Source organism: Schistocerca americana, chromosome 6, assembly GCF_021461395.2.
Source record: "Schistocerca americana isolate TAMUIC-IGC-003095 chromosome 6, iqSchAmer2.1, whole genome shotgun sequence".
In the NCBI taxonomy this organism is placed as follows: domain Eukaryota; kingdom Metazoa; phylum Arthropoda; class Insecta; order Orthoptera; family Acrididae; genus Schistocerca; species Schistocerca americana.
Window position 1 is genome coordinate 429,950,663 of NC_060124.1, and position 21,622 is coordinate 429,972,284.

General features: G+C 43.0%; 1 protein-coding gene across 3 annotated transcripts in view; it reads right to left on the minus strand.

The window, feature by feature from the left end:
- The window catches only part of LOC124619745 (ankyrin repeat and IBR domain-containing protein 1-like), a 527,110-nt gene that overhangs the window by 439,024 nt on the left and 66,464 nt on the right, over nt 1-21,622 (minus strand). For 2 of the 3 annotated variants that reach the window (XM_047146322.1, XM_047146321.1), the window contains exons 2-3: nt 14,374-14,454; nt 14,115-14,238 (exon numbers count right to left, since the gene is read on the minus strand). In XM_047146322.1, coding sequence (XP_047002278.1) covers nt 14,115-14,238; nt 14,374-14,405 — 156 coding nt within the window. In that variant the 5' untranslated portion in view covers nt 14,406-14,454. The remainder of the gene's footprint in view (nt 1-14,114; nt 14,239-14,373; nt 14,455-21,622) is intronic. The other variant, XM_047146323.1, reaches the window with a different exon arrangement.

Consider the following 21,622-nt stretch of genomic DNA (forward strand, 5'->3'; position numbering starts at 1 on the left):
ACCTTGCGGCGATGATGACACACGCTTTGCCCAACGACTCACCGTGCTTTTGTCCACTGTCAGATCACCGTAGACATTCTGCAAGCGCCTATGAATATCTGAGATGCCCTGGTTTTCCGCCAAAAGAAACTCGATCACTGCCCGTTTTTGCAACGCACATCCGTTACAGACGCCATTTTAACAGCTCCGTACAGCGCTGTCACTTGTCGGAAGTCAATGAAACTATACGAGACGAAGCGGGAATATTTGAAAATATTCCACAAGAAATTTCTGGTTTTTTCAACCAAAATTGGCCGAGAAAAAAAATGTGTTGCATTACTTATTGAACTGCCCTCGTACTGTTTTTGTACTTTATGGCTGTGTGCGATTTCGTACTCGCGAAAATAAATGTAGACGTTTTGAAATGTTTAGAGAGGACTTCTCCTTTTCCTGAAGTCCTCAGGAGTGTGGAGAATCTATCAAACGACTTTTGTCATGAAAATCTAATATGAATTTTGCTTTGTTCGTTAATAAACTATATTATGACTGCTTGTTCCTATATTCTGTTACTGTATTTCGATTTTTTTTAGCGAAAACGATGATCTTTAGTGACCTCACTTCAACGTTCAGGTGCCAAACTGCACACAAGACAGCACTCACAATACACACAGTTTTCGCGCTGACGTGTAAACTGCTGACGGGCGAGACTTAGTAGAAAAGCAGGCCACGATTGGCGCTCCAATAGAATCTCCTGCCACGAGCAGTCGATTGCTACAAAAATGTCGCTTTTGTATAAAGGGCTTAAGGAACGCGCTGAGGAACGCCGCGAGTGTGAGTAGAAGCAATATCCCCCGGCGTCCCTTCCGCGTGGTTACCGGTCGCGACTTCCGCGTCTTTGGCTGTCCGCTCGTGTGGAGTGCCCCCAGCGGCCAGGCAGGCGCACGTGATCCCAGCTGGCGGACGGGTCGCAGAGCTCAGCCCAGACGGCCCTGACCCGGCACACTCCAGCGGAACCACCTGTTTGGGGCCCACAGCTCTCAGCTGCCGGGAACGCGCATACACGGGCACTTCCTGCCATAGCCCGCCCAAGGTAGCGCTGAAAAATATCTTCTGTTACTTTACCTTTTATTTGATCGGTGAGCGAGGAGGAGTTTTTGGAGGTCGAGTTCCTTCATCGTACTGTAGATGTAAGGCGTGGACAAAAATTTGGAATCACCAAAATCCCAACACATTACCGTGCCTAATAAGCTGCAGTAGAACCGTTGGCATTCTAAACAGCTTTCAGTAGCCTCGGAATCGATAAATACAGTTGTTGTTGTTGTTGTAGTCTTCAGTCCTGAGACTGGTTTGATGCAGCTCTCCATGCTACTCTATCCTGTGCAAGCCTCTTCATCTCCCAGTACCTACTGCAGCCTACATCCTTCTGAATCTGCTTAGTGTATTCATCTCTTGGTCTCCCTCTACGATTTTTACCCTCCACGCTGCCCTCCAGTACTAAACTGGTGATCCCTTGATGCCTCAGAACATGTCCTACCAACCGATCCCTTCTTCTGGTCAAGTTGTGCCACAAACTTCTCTTCTCCCCAATTCTATTCAATACCTCCTCATTAGTTATGTGATCTACCCACCTAATCTTCAGCATTCTTCCGTAGCACCACATTTCGAAAGCTTCTATTCTCTTCTTGTCTAAACTATTTATCGTCCATGTTTCACTTCCATACATGGCTACACTCCATACAAATACTTTCTGAAACGACTTCCTGACACTTAAATCTATACTCGATGTTAACAAATTTCTCTTCTTCGGAAACGCTTTCCTTGCCATTTCCAGTCTACATTTTATATCCTCTCTACTTCGACCATCATCAGTTATTTTGCTCCTCAAATAGCAAAACTCCTTTACTGCTTTAAGTGTCTCATATCCTAATCTAATTCCCTCAGCATCACCCGACTTAATTCGACTACATTGCATTATGCTTGTTTTGCTTTTGTTGATGTTCATCTTATACCCTCCTTTCAAGACACTGTCCATTCCGTTCTACTGCTCTTCCAAGTCCTTTGCTGTCTCTGACAGAATTACAATGTCATCGGCGAACCTTAAAGTTTTTACTTCTTCTCCATGGATTTTAATACCTACTCCGAACTTTTCTTTCGTTTCTTTACTGCTTGCTCAATATAGAGATTGAATAACATCGGGGAGAGGCTACAACCCTGTCTCTCTCCCTTCCCAACCACTGCTTCCCTTTCATGCCCCTCGACTCTTATAACAGCCCTCTGGTTTCTGTACAAATTGTAAATAGTCTTTCGCTCCCTGTATTTTACCCCTGCCACCTTCAGAATTTGAAAGAGATTACTCCAGTCAACATTGTCAAAAGCTTTCTCTAAGTCTACAAAAGCTAGAAACGTAGGTTTGCCTTTCCTTAATCTTTCTTCTAAGATAAGTCGTAGGGTCAGTATTGCCTCACGTGTTCCAAAATTTCTACGGAATCTAAACTGATCATCCCTGAGGTCGGCTTCTACCAGTTTTTCCATTCTTCTGTAAAGAATTCGCTTTAGTATTTTGCAGCTGTGACTTATTAAACTGATAGTTCGGTAATTTTCACATCTGTCAACACCTGCTTTCTTTGGGATTGGAATTATTATATTCTTCTTGAAGTCTGAGGGTATTTCGCCTGTCTCATACATCCTGCTCACCAGATGGTAGAGTTTTGTCAGGACTGGCTCTCCCAAGGCCGTCAATAGGTCTAATGGAATGTTGTCTACTGCCGGGGCCTTGTTTCGACTCAGGTCTTTGAGTGCTCTGTCACTCTTCACGCAGTATCATATCTGTATGATTTTCAAGGGAATTTAATACCATTCTTCCTGAAAGATAGTGGCAAGTTAAGATAATGATGGCAGTGGCGGATAGCGATCTTCTCTCCAAAGTAGATCACAGATGCTCAGTAATATTAAGGTCAGGTGATTGTGGTGGCCAGAGGAAATGTGACAATTCATCTTCGTTCGTACGATACGAGCTGTGTGAACACAGGATCTGTCGTCTTGGAACACAGCATCACCATTGAGGAGTTACTATTGTACCATGGGATGGACCTGACCGGTAAAATGATCTCATATTCCTTGGCAATAAGGCGACCTTGTAGAGTAACGAAAGGGCTCACGGAATATCACAATATCGCTACCAGAATCATCATGTTCCACTCTTGGCAGCAAGCATTCTGCATCATTAACTTGGGACAGCGTATGCCAGACGTAAACTCGGGCCGCGTGGGATTAACTGAGCAGTCTCGGGCGCTGCAGTCATGGACTATGCGGCTGGTCCCGGCGGAGATTCGAGTCCTCCCTCGGGCATGGGTGTGTGTGTTTGTCCTTAGGATAATTTAGGTTAAGTAGTGTGTAAGCTTAGGGACTGATGACCTTAGCAGTTAAGTCCCATAAGATTTCACACGCATTTGAACATTTGAACGTAAAACCGGCCAGAAGTCGGAAACAGTTGCCAACAAGACTCATCCGACCAAATCAGTTTACTCCGTAGTCCAGGTTTTATGACTTCGGCACAACTTGTCCTGTTACGGGCATTTGCATCACTGATGAGTGGTTTTGTAGTTCCAGCTCGCTCAGCAATTCCCTGCTTACTAAGTCCCCTTCGTGTTGTTTTGGAGCTGAGAGGGTTCGTGAGTGTTACATTCAGTTCTACAGTGACTTTTGCAGTTGTCTTTCACTTATTTTTTGTCACAAAGGTCTTGAATTACGTCTGTCACTATCAGTCAACACATTCTTTTGATCACCTTATGACGTTTTCCCGGTGTTCCTGTATGCAGTATAAATTTTCGCTATGGTACTTCTTTAAACACCAAACACTTTGGCTACCTTGATAACGGAAGCACCCACGAAACGAGCACCAACCGCCGGCCGGAGTGGCCGTGAGGTTCTAGGCGCTACAGTCTGGAGCCGAGCGACCGCTACGGTCGCAGGTTCGAATCCTGCCTCGGGTATGGATGTGTGTGATGTCCTTACGTTAGTTAGGTGTAAGTAGTTCTAAGTTCTAGGGGACTGATGACCTCAGAAGTTAAGTCGCATAGTGCTCAGAGCCATAATCGACTCCCATTAAACAGAACACTGTTCTGACCATGAGTGACCATTGCAACGTATTGAGTGCACTGCTCAGGTGCTGTTCATGGTCAAATATGACAGCGGCACTTGCAGACACGGCTAGTATCTGCATTTATGTTCAAGCATGCATTTCTCATGGTACTCCCATACTTTTCTCCAACCACTGTAGCAAGGGCAGGTAAATACAAGAAATATCATACAGTTAGTTTGATATCTCATGCAGTCGTGTGCACTGACGAAAATGCAAAATATTACACCCTTAATCACTAGTTCGATATTATCAAACTTTGTACGGATGTTCATCACAATACAGGTCACATTCGTTCCAGGTGGAAGTAGTGTCCATCATCAACATCAGTATCATGTGTGACCCAAAATGGCAAGAATACAATCTTGCATTTGTTGTGCTGTTGCAGCAAACAGCCTCTGAAAATCATCATTCATTTTTTGCCATGCCTAAAAAAAAGAAATATACTGTGCCAGTTCATGAAGGTTGCTGGTTGGAGGCTTCCCATCACGGCTATGACAGACAAGTGAGAGAAATGGACACGTCAGTCAAGGATCTATATATTCCTCAAGGCATTTCTAGTGTGAGTCTCTGTGTGTCCAGCTGGAGTGTGGCATTTGCTAGCCTCGTCATGAAGAGGGTATACTATTGGTGTCACATAGTGGAGAGTATTCAGCCTCCTTGCAACAATTACTAAAACAGTTCTCTTGTCCTATCCAATAGCTCTCCATACAAGGAGTCGGACAACTATGGGTTACTTGTCCGGTGCTTCGTGGTGAACTGGAAAAAAACAGCTGAACGGAGTGGGCAGTGTCATGAAAGGAGGATATAAGATGAACATCAACAAAAGCAAATCGAGGATAATGGAATGTAGTCGAATTAAGTCAGGTGATGCTGTAGGAAATGAGACACTTAAAGTAGTAAAGGAGTTTTGCTATTTGGGGAGCAAAATAACTGATGATCGTCGAAGTAGAGAGGATATAAAATGTAGACTGGAAATGGCAAGGAAAGCGTTTCTGAAGAAGAGAAATTTGTTAACATTGAGTATAGATTTAAGTGTCAAGAAGTCGTTACTGAAAGTATTTGTATGGAATGTAGCCATGTATGGAAGTGAGACATGGACGACAAATTGTTTGGACAAGAAGAGAATAGAAGCTTTCGAAATGTGGTGCTACAGATGAATGCTGAAGATTAGATGGGTAGATCACATAACTAATGAGGAGGTACTGAGTAGGATTGGGGAGAAGAGGAGTTTGTGGCACAACTTGACTAGAAGAAGGGATCGGTTGGTAGGACTTGTTCTGAGGCACCAAGGAATCACCAGTTTAGTATTGGAGTGCAGCGTGGAGGGTAAAAATCGCTGAGGGAGAGCGAGAGATGAATATACTAAGCCGATTCAGAAGGATGTAGGCTCCAGTACGTACTGGGAGATGAAAAAGCTTGCACAGGATAGAGTAGCATGGAGAGCTGCATCAAACCAGTCTCAGGACTGAAGACCACAACAACAACAACAACATCTTTGCCTGTGTAGCTAACCAACCACCTCCTCCCCACCCCGCCATGGGCAATGCGCGATGTCCACCGCGCCATCTTACGGGACTGTGCATGCTGTAGCAGAGATCTTCGCAAAAACGATAGGCAACCCTTTGGGCGCGTTGGGCATGCGTGCAGCCTACATTGCCCCTGTACGACGCAGAGTCGCGAACTCGCCTTGCCACGGTGCCAGCGCTAGCAGAGGCCGCCACTTCCAAAGGATCTATTCGCGTCCGCCACACGTGTGACCAGGAAGCAGTGTCGCGAGTACTCCGCCGCCGGTCTCTAGAACGGTCGGTGCCAGTTCTTCCCGCTTCAAGAGCCTTTCCTAGCCTCCGGGCAGGAGCTACATACCCGTCGTTTTGGACACTCTCGAAGTGCTTCGCAGGAACCGACGGCGCTGTATTCAGCATTCATCGTTGTTGCAGTCATACTGTAGGCAGGATAGACTCTACTGTTCCTACGCTGGTGTTGTTCAGGATAGCATCATCTGACTTAAATATTTTCCTTACATGTGTATTTGTCTATGAAGGTCCTAATTGTGTTACTTTGTCAGACTCTGGAATCGCCATACTGTCAAGTCTTCACACTTTCGAGACACTGTAATTGTGATTTTATTATTATCGTCGAAGCAGATGCTTTATTTCCTTTGTCAATAAACTTTTGTAAAACTTTGGTCAGCGTTTTCGCTGTGTCGGTGCGTGCGACACATCAGTGCATAAACCTGCTCTCCGTCCTTTCACCGACAACAGCAGGATGGAGATCGAAGGACAAGTGCTGTTGGTCATGTGGAACGTCGTCATGTGGATCGTGGATGCCAAGAGTAGTTGCACATCCGAGAAGCAAATTCCTTGGACTTGGTGGAACACAACCTTGGAACTTCGTGTGCTTACGGCATACATGGGAAGAGTGGAAATAATTAGACATAGTGATCAGAGGATGTTGGAATTGTTTGGTGAGCGCCTTAGCATGTAGACTGTACGAACAGTTATTCAGAGCTATCCACTGTGCCGGAGGCTTTTTTAAACTATGTGTGCTATATTGTTTTAGGTTTGAGTTACCCCATTTTATTTTACCGGGTCCAAATTGGCAAACTTACATTTCTAAATTGTTTGTGCTATAGTTATTCCGGTCGGGTTATCCAGTGCTGGTCTATCAGGTTTGAACGCTGTTGGTAATTTATGCATATTACGTGTGCTGGTTACGTGTAATTTATTTTGAACTTCGGATTAATTTTGCTACCTGCTTTTTTAGTTTAAGACATATGGGCGCTGTTATTTAAATTTTATTTATACGTTCTTTTGTAGAACTAGACAGAACTACCACAACTTAAAACTAGCTATGTCTCGTGCGTTGGTACATTCTCTCTTGACTGAGATTTGCCTTATGCGTAATTCCATATTTGTCTAATTGTACCTCATCTCCGGCTCTTTAATGCGACAACCACTTCCTATTTGCGAGAGTTCAATTAATGTTCTTTCGATTTACATAAACGTTTTACTTGACATTGTTTTTATAGATGGTCATTGCCTGTGCTTACACGTGTTAACAGATGCGTTAGCTAAACGTTTGTTGATGATTAATGTGTTATTCTGGAACATTTGTTATTTGAAATGTTTTTCTGTTTGTAGTACCTGAACTCATTATTGAATTTATTTTTAGACAGAACAACCTGAATGTCGTCAAGCTATACGCAATATCAGGATCTGAAATCTTAAATTAATACTGACCAAATTTTAAATACAGCATTAATGTCGTTCGATTGTTATCAACAATTGTACTCATTTGAGTTTGTAAAATTTGACTTGTCAAAAAAATCATAATAACATTTCGCACAACTTGTTATTTAAAATAAATTGATCTTTTCTGAGTGATGTGTAATGTTTTGTAGCATGGCACCCTACAACTCCCAGCGCCTCGCCAGCTACCGTCTTCAAACGGTCTCGAGAATCTTTGCTTCTTATTTGCTTCTCCAGATCGTCTACGGACAAGTTGTAGATGTGATCGCCACAAACAGAAACAAGATTCATCGCTGAACAACACTGAATGCCACTCAGCGTCCAAATCGTGAGACCTATTGCTGACCAAAGCATAATGTCTCTCAGTATCTCGTCCGACTTTGGCCCTTTACTATGTATGCCGTGCACGCGTTATCTCGATGGTTTCTTGGATATCGATGTACCCGTGGTTACAAACTACGGAGGTAACTGGTGCTCGGATGACGCCAGAGATACCGGGTGGTTATAATTAAACTTTCCTATTTAACACGGTATAACATTAATTACCGTACGAGTACCAAACTTGATAGTATTAATGTCCAGAGTATGAGGTGCATGATTTCCATGCGTCTAAATGCCACTGTCCAGGTCCAACTATGGCCACCAGGTGCCGTGATCAGTCATCGTGATTCATAGTCTCACACACTTGACCAATCACAGTGCACTTGTCGATGTGCCAACATGAGCTTGGACAAAACGAGCAGGGCATTATTGGTGAGGCTCTACTATCAAAACAACAGTAATGCTGCAGCTGCACTTAGGGATAGTCGCCGGCTGAAAGGATTACGGAAGTCTCCTCTTTCTCCACCTGCTGTGTGGAGCATGATGAAGCTCAAATCAACTGGAGAACTGAGTGTCGCTCCGGGAAGTGGCCGACGACAGGTCGCACCACAGGTGGTTGACGAAATCGCTGTTGCTATGGCAAACGGCGCTGCCCGCAACTCGCGATCGTTAGGCAGTTCGTGTGCTGTGTCACGACAGTTGAGTATCCTGTAGTTCTCTATACGGAAGATGCTTCGAACCATTCTCAAATGGTATCCGTACACGATCCATATCGTACAGGAGCTTGCACCACAGTACGCACAAAGACGTGCTGTCTTCGCTCTCCACTTTCTCACAAGGATTGAAGTTGACGGGGGATGACCCTCGACCATCGTATGGACGAACGAAGCTCATTTTTCTCTGACGGGTGAGGTGAACACACAGAATTGCTGATTGTTGGGATCAGTCACTGTGCATGAAGTTTCTCTGTGTGGTGAACTTGTCACCGTATAGTGTGCCTTCGCGGCTATGTTCAACATTGTCCATTATTTTTTTGAACAGTTTGGCGCTCAAGGACCAAAGACATGCAGAGTGAATGGCCAGCGTTACTGCGATATGCTTCACCAGCATGTCATACCCGTCCTACAGGAGAGAGACGCATTGAACTCATGCAAGATGGTGCACCACCACGCATCACTGGTGAAGCTCACCTGCTACTCCGAAACACATTTGGAAACGATCCAAATGTTTGGCCGGTACGACTACCTGATCTCACATCCTGTGATTTCTGGTTGTGGTGCTTCCTGAAGGACAGGGTTTACCAGAGGAACATTCACACACGTGCTGATCTGAAGTGCAGCATATCAAGAGAGCAGCATACTTCGTTCTGCTGTGCAGAATGCAATCCTGCGCTTTCAGACTCTTCTCGAGTGATGGGAGCCATATTCAGCCCCTTTTGTAGCAGTAATGGTGTGTGTATGTAATGGCAGGATGTACCGAAGCAGTACATTAAAAGTGTTTCAATTGAATTGAATCTGCATTATTTCTCTTCACCAAACCCTAGACATTAATGCTACCAAGTTTGTTGGTCGTACAGTATTTAGTCTCTGTGTTATAACGAGTTACATAGGCAACGTTTAACTATAACTACCCGAAATTTTGAGGAGGGCGAGAGTGTTGAGCGAGCGGACAGATTCCGGGCAGTGCCGCTGTGGCTGTTGGATTAAACTGGGGTGATGAGTACTGGCGGCAGCAGTCGGTGTTTGGATGGCACGGAGTGGAGACAGGCGTAGTTCTCTTAGTACTGAGCGCACCTGGGGCAAGTCCGGCTACTCACTACTGCACGTGTGTATTTTCAAGCCTTCTGAAAAAACTCGCTTTTGGAAAAACATAAGCGTCAAGCCCGTGGGTTTTGCACGCCTTTCTGTTCGCTACCTGTGTCGCAGTAGTGAGGATTGCTTAGTGCAAGTGCGTCTGCCAGGGTGGGATTCAAAAAGAATACCACAACTTTAAAAATGTGTATTTAATGAAAGAAACATAATATAACCTTCTGTTATACATCATTACAAAGAGTATTTGAAAAGGTTTTTTTTCACTCAAAAACAAGTTCAGAGATGTTCAATATGGCCCCCTCCAGACACACGAGCAATATCAACCCGATACTCCAACTCGTTCCACACTCTCTGTAGCATACCAGGCGTAACAGTTTGGATAGCTGCTGTTATTTCTCGTTTCAAATCATCAATGGTGGCTGGGAGAGGTGGCCGAAACACCATATCCTTAACATACCCCCATAAGAAAAAATCGCAGGGGGTAAGATCAGGGCTTCTTGGAGGCCAGTGATGAAGTGCTCTGTCACGGGCTGCCTGGCGGCCGATCCATCGCCTCGGGTAGTTGACGTTCAGGTAGTTACGGACAGATAAGTGCCAATGTGGAGGCGCTCCATCCTGCTGAAATATGAATTGTTGTGCTTCTTGTTCGAGCTGAGGGAACAGCCAATTCTCTAACATCTCCAGATACTGTAGTCCAGTTACAGTAGCACCTTCGAAGAAAAAGGGACCAAAAACTTTATTGGCTGAAATGGCACAGAAAACGTTCACCTTAGGCGAGTCACGTTCATACTGAGTTATTTCCCGTGGATTCTCAGTGCCCCATACACAGACATTGTGACGGTTGACTTTCCCGTTAGTGTGGAAAGTTGCTTCATCACTAAACACAATCCATGAAACGAAAGATTCATCTGTTTCCATTTGAGCAAGGATAAAATCACAGAAATCGATTCTTTTAATCTTATCAGCTGCAGACAGTGCTTGAACCAATTTCAGACGATAAGGTTTCATAACTAACCTTTTTCGTAGGACTCTCCATACAGTTGATTGTGGAATTTGCAGCTCTCTGCTAGCTCTGCGAGTCGATTTTCCTGGGCTGCGAACAAATGCTTGCTGGATGCGTGCTACATTTTCATCACTCGTTCTCGGCCGTCCAGAACTTTTCCCTTTGCACAAACACCCATTCTCTGTAAACTGTTTATACCAACGTTTAATACACCACCTATCAGGAGGTTTAACACCATACTTCGTTCGAAATGCACGCTGAACAACTGTCGTCGATTCACTTCTGCCGTACTCAATAACACAAAAAGCTTTCTGTTGAGCGGTCGCCATCTTAGCATCAACTGACGCTGACGCCTAGTCAACAGCGCCTCAAGCGAACAAATGTACAACTAAATGAAACTTTATAGCTCCCTTAATTCGCCGACAGATAGTGCTTAGCTCTGCCTTTTGTCGTTGCAGTGAGGTATTCTTTTTGATTCACCCTGTATATTTATTGCTGGACTGTGTGGTCAGATAATCTGAGATATGATAATGCGCTAGTAGTACTCATTAACCTAGATGAATGAAATCTTAGCTCGCGCTTAGCACCAGCCATCAGTACTGTACTGAATTTTGCCCTTGGAGGCTTTTCTTGATTACTCTGTGGCCGTGTCTAACTATCGTTGTAAGTTTCATGTGACGCATGTTTAGCTTAATCCTAAAGCGCACGAGTCGCTGATCTGTGCTAGAGTAATGGACCTGTGGTTCACACCTAATATATTAATTTTCAGACGCACTTGCAATGACTGTACAAATGTAGGACTGTATCTACTGACATCAGTACTCCGTACTAAGGTGATTATATTCTATTCTTTGTGTTTTACTTAATTACTGTAATTTTCTGTGTACTACCGTTTACGTGCAAAATTACAGTTGTAAGTTAACAAGTAACAGTCGAACCCAGGTGACAGTTGGTCGTTGGCTCAGTTCAGACTTGGGCGTCATCCGCGCCGTTCTACCTTGCAGTGCTGATATTGATAACCGTAATTAAGGCACTTGTGTATAGGCTTGCTGAAGCCCGGGTCCAGCTGACAGGGTAACTAATTTAGTTCCTGGAATAGTATTATCTTGAGGATTTAATATCTTGTTTTACGGTCAACTAATATCGTTCCAGCAGTAGGGGTTGTACCATCTCAGTTGAAACGTACTCCTTAACCAAAACCATTTGATTACACCACTCCAGTAATTGGTGCTAAGCCTTTATTGATAAGGCTGCCGTACGGAATGGCCAATATTCCAAAATTTTGACAGACGGCTCCAATGTTGCCCTGTATTTGACATTTGGCTTTGGGTGTCTTACGAACAGCCTTGGCTGTTAAAGGCTTCTTGTTCTATCCTACTGCCGAGCGGGCTGTCTTTCATTATTTTCCACACCTGACAAGGGTATAAATTGTTTAAGCAAGAATAAGTAGGGAAGACTTACTCCAGTTTGATGGCACCGTACCTCACGGCCAGTTAATGTATAATTTGAGACCGTAAAGGGTATTATGTTGCTTCTGGCGATATTGTGATGTGGAAACCAGTTAGATAGTCAGAAAAGCTACTATTTTTACTCTAGGCAGAAAGAGCGGTACAGTTCGTTCTCCTTTCGAAAAAGCAAAATAAGTACCTGAAGACCTGCTTTCCTTATAGTATTTCACTGCAAGGATGTAACATTCAGCTGAGCATATGTGAATTAGTGAATCAAAATGCACATTACGGTGAATCACATCCTAACAGATCAAAAAGGTATTTATATCATTTGCGAAAAGTCGAACACTGATCCATATACACTGACATACAGGCACTCACATAACATACAGGCTGTTGCAGAGGATGTTGGACCATTTGATATATGAATCATGGTCATTCTACTAAAGTGACATATTTGTAAATCATGGTCGTACATGCAGTGGTTCTTAGAGAGTCCTCTAGTGCTCAGGTCAGATCAGCTGATTAAGATGGCGGGAAAGGGGCGGCTAGCTGCTTAGCAGAGAGGCAGAGAAACCAAGAGTGTGCTTATTACATGAAGACGTCCCCGTCAACATTTTAACGCAAGGTGGGTTCCCGCTAAAACATCCAAAAAACATCCATAGCTTGCATCAGCAACTTGAAAATAATGAAATGTTAGAACCAAAGCAGTCACGTATGTCTCAAATCCGATCACCTGAATACGTGGAAACTGTGAGTGTGGTAATGCTCTCGTTAGTCCACAGGGGAACCACAGCCGAACTTGGAATAAGTATAGCATCGCTATGTTCAGCTCATTCTTCATTCATTCAGACATTCATTTATTCTGGTAGAAAATCGATTAGCAGGAAGGAGACAGACGTAAGTTTGCTACTTGGGTAACGCAGACAGTAGGGGAAGGATTCCTGCACAACGTCTGGTCCCCTGACGAGACGTACATCCGTGTTAATGTCATGATCAGTCAACAAAATTGGGCGTGTTTTAGCTACTGAACGTCCAGTGGCCTTTCATGAAAAGGTTAATTCGGCCAGAAAATATCTGTTTGGCCTACCATATCTAGACACGAATTAACTGGATCTTTCTTTTTCACTGAAACGGTCAGTTCTGAACAGTACATGGGGACGTTGCGTAACCAGTCCTTTCCTGCACTTTTGCCGCACGACTTCCAACGTGCAGGCACTGGTTTACACAAGATCGTGCCCGCCCATACACAGTCATTGTTGTTCTCTACTTTCTGCATGAAACATTTGGTAAGCCAGTATTGCTTCACCGCTTTCCCCAAATTCTTCAGTGTGGCAAATTTGGCCGCCTCACAGCTCCAACATCAGTCTTTGTGATTATTTTCTGTCGGGAAGAAGAAGTCTTCCGTTAGCATCCTCGACATCTTGTGGAACTCAGAGCTGGCATTATGGAAGCCTGCAATACTATCAACGAAGATCTGTGCCGGCGAGTAGTCTAAAACACCGACGGCGGCAAAATGGTGACCACATTGCAACTGATCTTCACTGATGTCAATTCTCTATGGCTTTGTGCCAGTATGTATTTCGTAATGTTATGTGTCATAGTATTCAAACAAACATAAGTATAAATGGTTCAACAGTCGGGCGTCATCATGTACGTTCACACACACAGACACTAAATTTTAATTTTTGTCTGGGAGAAACATTGTTCCATAAGAAAATTAAAAATATACCCAATCCCCTGGTTCTGGCCAAGTTTTTGAGAGGTTATCCCAATTTATCATGCGAATGCTAGATCTAATTCCGTTCCAAATACTAGCTATTGGAAACCCCTATGATCCACTCCCAGCCTTCTGAGATATTTGGCTGGAAAGAACGAAATTGTATGACAGCACACTCAGCTCTCATGAATGGGAAACAAACATGTAAAAAAAAGTTATTTTCTTACTTCTCGTTCAAAAGCTGCTATTCTGTTTGTGGCAGGCACAAAAGCGTTAAGATAATTGTTTTTAGTTCAAAACAGTTGTGCTAGAAATTCCGAGATATTGAGAAATTTCCAGGTAGTAGGGCTAAAATTGATATTTTGGATTCAGTTACTAAGTATGACCTAGAGAACGCATTGCAGCAGGTGAGCGGTTGGCGCATGCAGGACGAGTGCACTCACCTGCATGGCGGCAAACTCATCGCCATGCTGCAGGTACTTCTTGAACTTAGAGGAGGCGCTCCCCATGGCTGGCCAGCTGCGGCGGGCGGGTCGCCACGGCGCAGGGGCATCACCTGCTGCGCGCCTGCCAACATGACAAACGCAAAGCGGTCAGCGCGGGGCGCCACGGCCAAGCACGGGGGGGCTTCACCTGCTGCATGCCTGCCAACACAACAACTACACACTGATCGGCTCGGATCGGCAGAGTGCGGCGGCATACCTGCTCCGTCCCTGCCAACACTGCAACCACATTCTGAGGGGGCCACGTCGCCACGGCACGGAGACATCACCTGCTGCGTGCCTGCCAACAAAACAATTGCGTACTGATCAGTGCAGCAGTGCTAGGATTTCGTCCGCTGCACATCTGTTTACATACTTGATTGGGGTAGTTTTCGTGACACAGGATAATCACTTGCACTGCAAACCTGCCAATAAAACAAACACAAATAGAGATAAAATAAGACTGCTGGATTAGTGGGAGGAGAAGTGGAGGAAAGAACCTCCGCCTCCACATAGACTGTCACTGGAAGAATTTGGAACGACCAGATCTTTCTGCACTGAATGATGACAGAGGGCTTTCTTTTTGGAGCAGGAGACACAGTAGGCAATTATAGTCGTAATCGCATTTTGACACCACTCAAACACAGCACAATGCAACAATGCGAAGCACAATGGCCTGTGAACTCTTAGTTACTGGGAAGGAGATGCAGGTGTTCCACTCATTAATATAGGAATGGCTCCTTCACTCATTCTACCACAGACAGTTTGGATGTACCACAAGAAAGTGAAACTTATTCTCCACCGATGGCTATAGCTGATCACAAATATTGGCAGTCATTGGAGGAATGGTACATCCATGACTGACATGTAGGACCTCATGCTAAGTGAGTGTCTCTTCCAAAACACAGACACATACACAGCATTTCATAATACTACTATGTAGGAAACAGGAAATCAAATAATCAACAACTGCATGCAAACTGGGAAACACAGCCATAGTACAGGACTGAAACACCAAATACATAGTGATTATAGCCTTAGACAGACAAAATTTTGACATTCCTGTCAATAAATCAACATCATACTTATTGAAATAGGATCCTTGCCATATTGTAATGTGTCTGGAGCCCATTGGTACTATAATCTTACACTGATCGAAAGACAGACTGTGATAGTACCGACTCATAATCTGAGCTTCGTGGTACCCGATTTTCGAAACACTTCTTCCAAGTGCAACAGATCTACTGGGAGGTTATCGGTGTCACCATTTGTACCGCCTGAAAGAGTACAGGGAAGTGCAGATTGGATATGTGTTGAAGGAAAGACGCAGTCAATCACGAAGAACAGCAGGGGGACAGAATATTCAATATTTTCTTTATGTGGACCATTCTCGGCCAAGCTTACGACAGTCATCTGAAAGTGAAACAACTAGCCGTCCACCCGTTACAAAAGACTAAAGACGTTCATTGCTAGACAGCATCATCTGATACAAGACACTGTGTACAGCATTCCAGGTAAATATAGCAGTGGACTACGGCAACACCTCTTAGGATACGTTAGATGCGTACATCTGGAATAAAAATGAAATCAAAGGCTGCAGAAAATAGGGTCTACGAAAAAAAAAGTGATCGATGTTGTAGACATCAAGGTGCTTTGGGGCTACTATTGGCTCACCATCACAAAGAATGTGATAAAAGAAATTAATTTCGCCAAGTAGGAGATGAAGGCTATCAGCTAAAGCCGTCCTCACACTGAATGCGAGGAGCTGGACGAGTTTTGTGTGATCACAGTATGGAATTTCACATTATGCGGTATCCTAGAGCGTAAAAAGAAGAATCACGCAAGTTATAGTGTGGAGACGAACTTGGCCAACAGGATGCAAGATAGCTTTTTACGTTACTGGTAGAACATAGGAGAAACTACATCGGATTACGTCGTGTGCAATTTTTTACGTTACTGGTAGAACACAGAAGAAACTGCATCGGATTACGTTGTTTGCAAGGTGATGCACATATATGACGTTTCTAATCACAACTTACAATATATGAATATACGTTGTTTGAATGTAACGGTACATTGATGTTCTCTCTGAGACGCGTCGTTTTTGATACAATTTGCTATAATAAAATGAGGAGAAACGACATGAAGTTGGTTGACGGCTTTTCAGATTTGATGTTATTCACGTCATGGCTTGCTTTCTATGAAAGTACACCATTTCAAGGCATCACCACATTAAAAATATATAGAAGTTATAATTAAATGCATGTTAATGACTCGTTGCCGATGAAAGTCGCTAGCGCATTCTAAGCTCAAAGACACATATTCCAACAACGTTTGTCAACTGTAGTGTAACGGACAGAAATATGGACTGTATACAGAAAGACTGCATGTTTTCCACCTGCATTGTGCAGATAATCACTTTCATGTTTTCCAAAAGCTTCTGTAGCTTTCTTTCTAATTTAATAGAAATATGTTGTTGAATATTCGATGTTAATATATAAACAAGAATTCTCCGTTCAGGAGTGAGTTTGTTCGATTTTGATAACGAGCCAGGGAACACGGACCAATGAACTGCAGGACTGCTCAGAGAGCTAACGAAACTATTTTACGCGCGTCCATTTTCGTAACCAAACTGTGTGATTTGCGTGACAGATATAGCCGCTCAACTTCCGCTGGAGTGTGCTAGGTCTCAAATCACGTTGCACTGCACGTTCTGTGTGATATATCAGGCCGTTTCTTAGCGCACACTGATCACATTGTAAACAACGTTCCGCAATATTCACGTTGAGAAACACGTCAGTACGGAGTAAGACACTCCTGTCTTTGTCGCAGGAGGGCAGCACGAGACGACGAACTAAAATGAATTGGCTTTAACTATCGAGAAGCTCAGTAGGAAGATAAAGCTATCGAGAAAAGAGAAGAAGGGGGAAGCTGTCAGGAATGCACTTAAGGAACTGAGAATGTGATTTGATACGTTTTGTATCATGACTTGGTTTCACGTGTGGCTATGTTTTTGAAGGAAGTAAATTGAAACTAACTTTAACATTAGGGAATGAGGTCATATTTATGAGTGTTAAATGCTGACAAAAATAAGTAAATGATTCTTCGCCTTGTGTCCTTTTAAATGTCCCACTGTGTGCTTTTTTTGTGTGCGCTACTTTTTTACGGTTTTTATATCCATTTTACAGTCGCCCCTTTTTTGTCTGTTGTCTTCCATAATATTCCCCTTTTTTCATATCTATGTATACCATGGTTTCTCGTTTCTGTTATTTTTAAATGTCTTCTATTGTATGTTTCATGTCTTATGTCTTTCGGCTGAAGAGAAGCGCATATGCTGCTGCCAGCACGCCCCGATGGGGAACTGAAATACAATAAAGAAAAAAAAAGTAAATGAAAATCATTCTTAATAATCAGGCAGATTTTGCTTTTTGTGATTGCTTTGTCGTCCAGAAGATGCAGGACGCAGCATACATGGAAGAGCACCATAGTACCCTGCGACTCAGGCGCAGGTTAGTTAAGTGAAGTATCCCTGATTGTAAGTAATTACTCTGTCTTTGTTTTTGCTAACCAGATAAAGTTTTTTGTGTGTCAGTATTTCAGAATTAACCGCAATGAGAGGACACTGGATACTTCTGTATAGACATTAGCTTTCAATCAACGTAGAAAACATTTACTTACAACTTTCTATATTTACCAACAGCAATGGCGATATTGCATAAGTGTATTCTCTGAAGTTTTTAATTCTGACATGATTTATTTAATTAAATTATTGGAATTTACTGTTATTGGTCGACTACACGGATAACATTACCAAAGAGAAGCAGGTCCGACGTTAATATAAAAAAAGAAGAAACACACACACACACACACACACACATTTAGTGGTAGTACTGGGAAACAGTACTTTTAACCAACGGAGTATACATGCTACAATTCATAAAAGAACCTAGCGTAGAGAGCTTGAGAATAAAAACATTTCATCTATAATGGCAGTATTGTCTACATAAAACTACGACAAACTTGTGAAAAAACTTGTAGCTCCAGTCACTGATCTTTTGGTTTGATGCGGCCTGCCACGAATTCCTCTCCTGTGTAAATCTCTTCATCTCAGAGTAGCACTTGCAACCTACGTCCTCAATTATTTGCTGGATGTATTCCATTCTCTGTCTTCCTCTACAGTTTTTGCCCTCTACAGCTCCCTCTAGTACCATGGAAGTCATTCCCTCATGTTTTAACAGATGTCCTATCATCCTGTCCCTTCTCCTTATCAGTGTTTTCTCCACATGCGCAGAACCTCCTCATTCCTTACCTTATCAGTCCACCTAAATTTCCATATTCGTCTATAGCTTCTTGTGTCATGTGTCTGTAGTTCGTTTCTAACAGATAACGTAGTGACCACTTTTCTAAAATAACCCGCTATTTCAAAACAATGAAAGTTTTACGGAAAACATAAAACGTTAAAAATTTTTATTTCAGAATCAAATAATTTAGCACCACTATTATGGCAGATTTATATATTAGTTTTTCAATCGGTTGTTAGTTAAAAATCAAAAAATCCTGTTATAACCGAGGCCAAACAAATATAGAAAAAGACCGATTATTCAGAACTGCAATACTGATGTCGGTTTTAGCCGATTAGCTTTTTCCGTCCCTACTGGAGTCTCCGCGACAGTTTTGCAAGGGCCGAGCGCACAGGCCATCATTATAGTCCAGCCACATGGTGACTCATGGAGAAAAGTTTTGCAGAAGTATTGAATGAAAATTTTTGAAGTCTCATTAAAATTGTTGCCCGGAAGTAGACGAAAAATGGAAAATAAACTATGACGAAAGGGACGTTTTTGAATTTTTCGCTTATAATACGGAAACGACGCAGTTTTCGGCGAAGTTGATGATTTACGAAAATGAAAATAAAATTTCCCACAAAATACTATCCAATGTATTTTTTCGTCAGACCAACCGCATGGCTCATAGCGCAGGTTGAAGTCAGCGTAACTTCAGGCGCCACCACCAACAACCAAGTATATGCTGTTATGTTCATTCAATCGACAAAGTGAAAGCTTTCACGTCTCAAGTAACAGATGTAAATGACAACAATTATGCTTTAGTTTGCATTTGGTAATGGTCCCGGCGGAGGTTCGAGCCCTCCCTCGGGCGTGGGTGTGTGTGTTTGTCCTTAGGGTAATTTAGGTTAAGTAGTGTGTAAGCTTAGGGACTGATGACCTTAGCAGTTAAGTCCCATAAGATTTCACATACATTTGCACATTTTGCATTTGGTAGTAATAATAATTATTATTATTACCATAATATTATATGATTTATACAATAATCATAAAAAAATTAAAGAAGTTCCATCTCTTTCCACTTCTTTACTTGATTCACTGGCAAAATGAGAATATAAATAGGTATGTTACAGCTAGGTAATACATGACTAATTTCAGTTCATACTAGGTAATACGCCATCAAAAGTTTGGGTATTGTACTCAGCATTGTCGGAGGCAAATTGAAATGAGAGGGATGGAGTAAATTCCATCCCTTTGCCATCATACGTAGTGCTTCTGCGTAGATGACAATGCATTCTAAAGCTGACAGTTAATGATTTTCTGAGAGCCATGCGTCTCATAGATGAATGTGCCTGGCCAGCTTGCAATGGTGACAAGAAAGAGTTGGGTCTGACAGCTGCCACCATGCAGTGTGCTATGGCCACACTTTGTCTTCTGTTCATTCAAGTTTCCTCGCTTCTTCATCACTAGGCGATTAACGAAATTTCGGACAGTATCAGGGGTGAAGACCTCGTTCTTCTGTCAGAAACTGGTCTGACGGAGATATTTCGTATTGTTGTACCGTAAACGTGCCTTCGAATACCTTCAGCAAGTATATCTGCTGCTGTTTCAATCACACGTCAACGGTCTTCCTCCGGAGATGACCTTTTTCACTGATACCAACTACATGCAAGAATTTTTACCCAGTGTTTTGAAACAAACAACAGTTGATTTCTTCCTGATGAGGCAGTCACTCTATTACTTCCAGACGTCTTCTACAGCTGAGCTTTCACTGTCTTAATATCAGGGTGGTAGTCGCCGAGATCTGGTCTGTTAACTGCTCAAGGGAATACTGACACTACTTATCACTTTCACTGAGCTAGTCGAAAATTTTCTGCATAGCACCATCAATTTGTGTGGTTTATAGATCGCATTTTTTCTGCCTGCTTCGGATTGCCAATTAGGATGTTCACGCATTTGATGTCAAGCTAGGAACTGGTCTAATCCGAGGTATTATTGAGACTAAATTCATTGGTTTGTCTCTCAGCAAGGTTCAGAACAGTCTTCTGCAGCCCCTCCCCCCCTCCTTACACACACAGTACGCTAGGTTCCTATTATTATTTGACATTGTCAAAGACGAAATACGCGATCTGTTGGTTTAAAACATGTCTACATAAATTTTTATCCACCCGTGTTTTGTACGCTAGGTTCTGTCGAATGGCTTGGAGCTTGTTTTGTTGAACCGGAAGTTCTGGCATAACAGCCGGTCCCCACAGAAGTTGGTTTTTGGATCAAAATTCAATTGAGCATATCGAATTTCTCTTCGGCTGCAGCCAGCCGCAACCCTCTTAGCGTCCGTACTAATTAATTATTCGTTAGAGTACTTTCTTTAACGTGGACGAAAGTATAGAAACACAAAAATCACAACATATCACCATGAAAAACTGGTGTAGAAAAACCGTTGGCATGTAGAACAGCTTCCAGTCGTCACGGAATGGACAAACGCGGGTACCACATTGTTTTCATGGAAATATTACGCCATTATTCCTGCAAAATAGAGGCAAGTTCAGCTAACAATCATGGATGTGGATAGCGATCATGAGCCCTTCTCTGAGATGGACAGGCTGGCACAGAACAGAGTAGCGTGGAGAGCCGCATCAGACCAGCCTGCAGACTGAAGATGACGACGACAATACCAGTTACATACCGCAAATACCAGTAATCTTTCCAATCTAAATAATTTAGATTCTATTCTCCTTTTCTTATAACGAAAGTCTACCCAGTTAAAAGTTGACTTGTACCTACCGGCTGTTTCCCGCCCATGGGTTAATTGATTCCCGGCTCCGTAGATGGAAACGTCGCTGAACACACCAGCTAATTTTCTTAATTCATGTGAAAGTATGGAACCAAAACGAATAGTGAAAATGAAATGTAATCGAATGAATTTGCATATTTCTTGTGACAGGACTGGTTGCGAGTTCTGTTAGGGTCTGTTTCATTAGTTTGGAGTCCCTGGCTACCCACAGAAATTGGACACGAAACTGACTCGACAGGCTTTTACTTGATTACCCTATCCTCTTATCAAGTCGTTACGATCTCTCCACGAAAGGACTGGCGTGACAGCACACTGTTCGCGGATTTCCAAGTATTTCGCCTCCACCTTTTCGTAAACAGAAACGATATCTCCCACTTGATCTTTTTCTTCCGCGT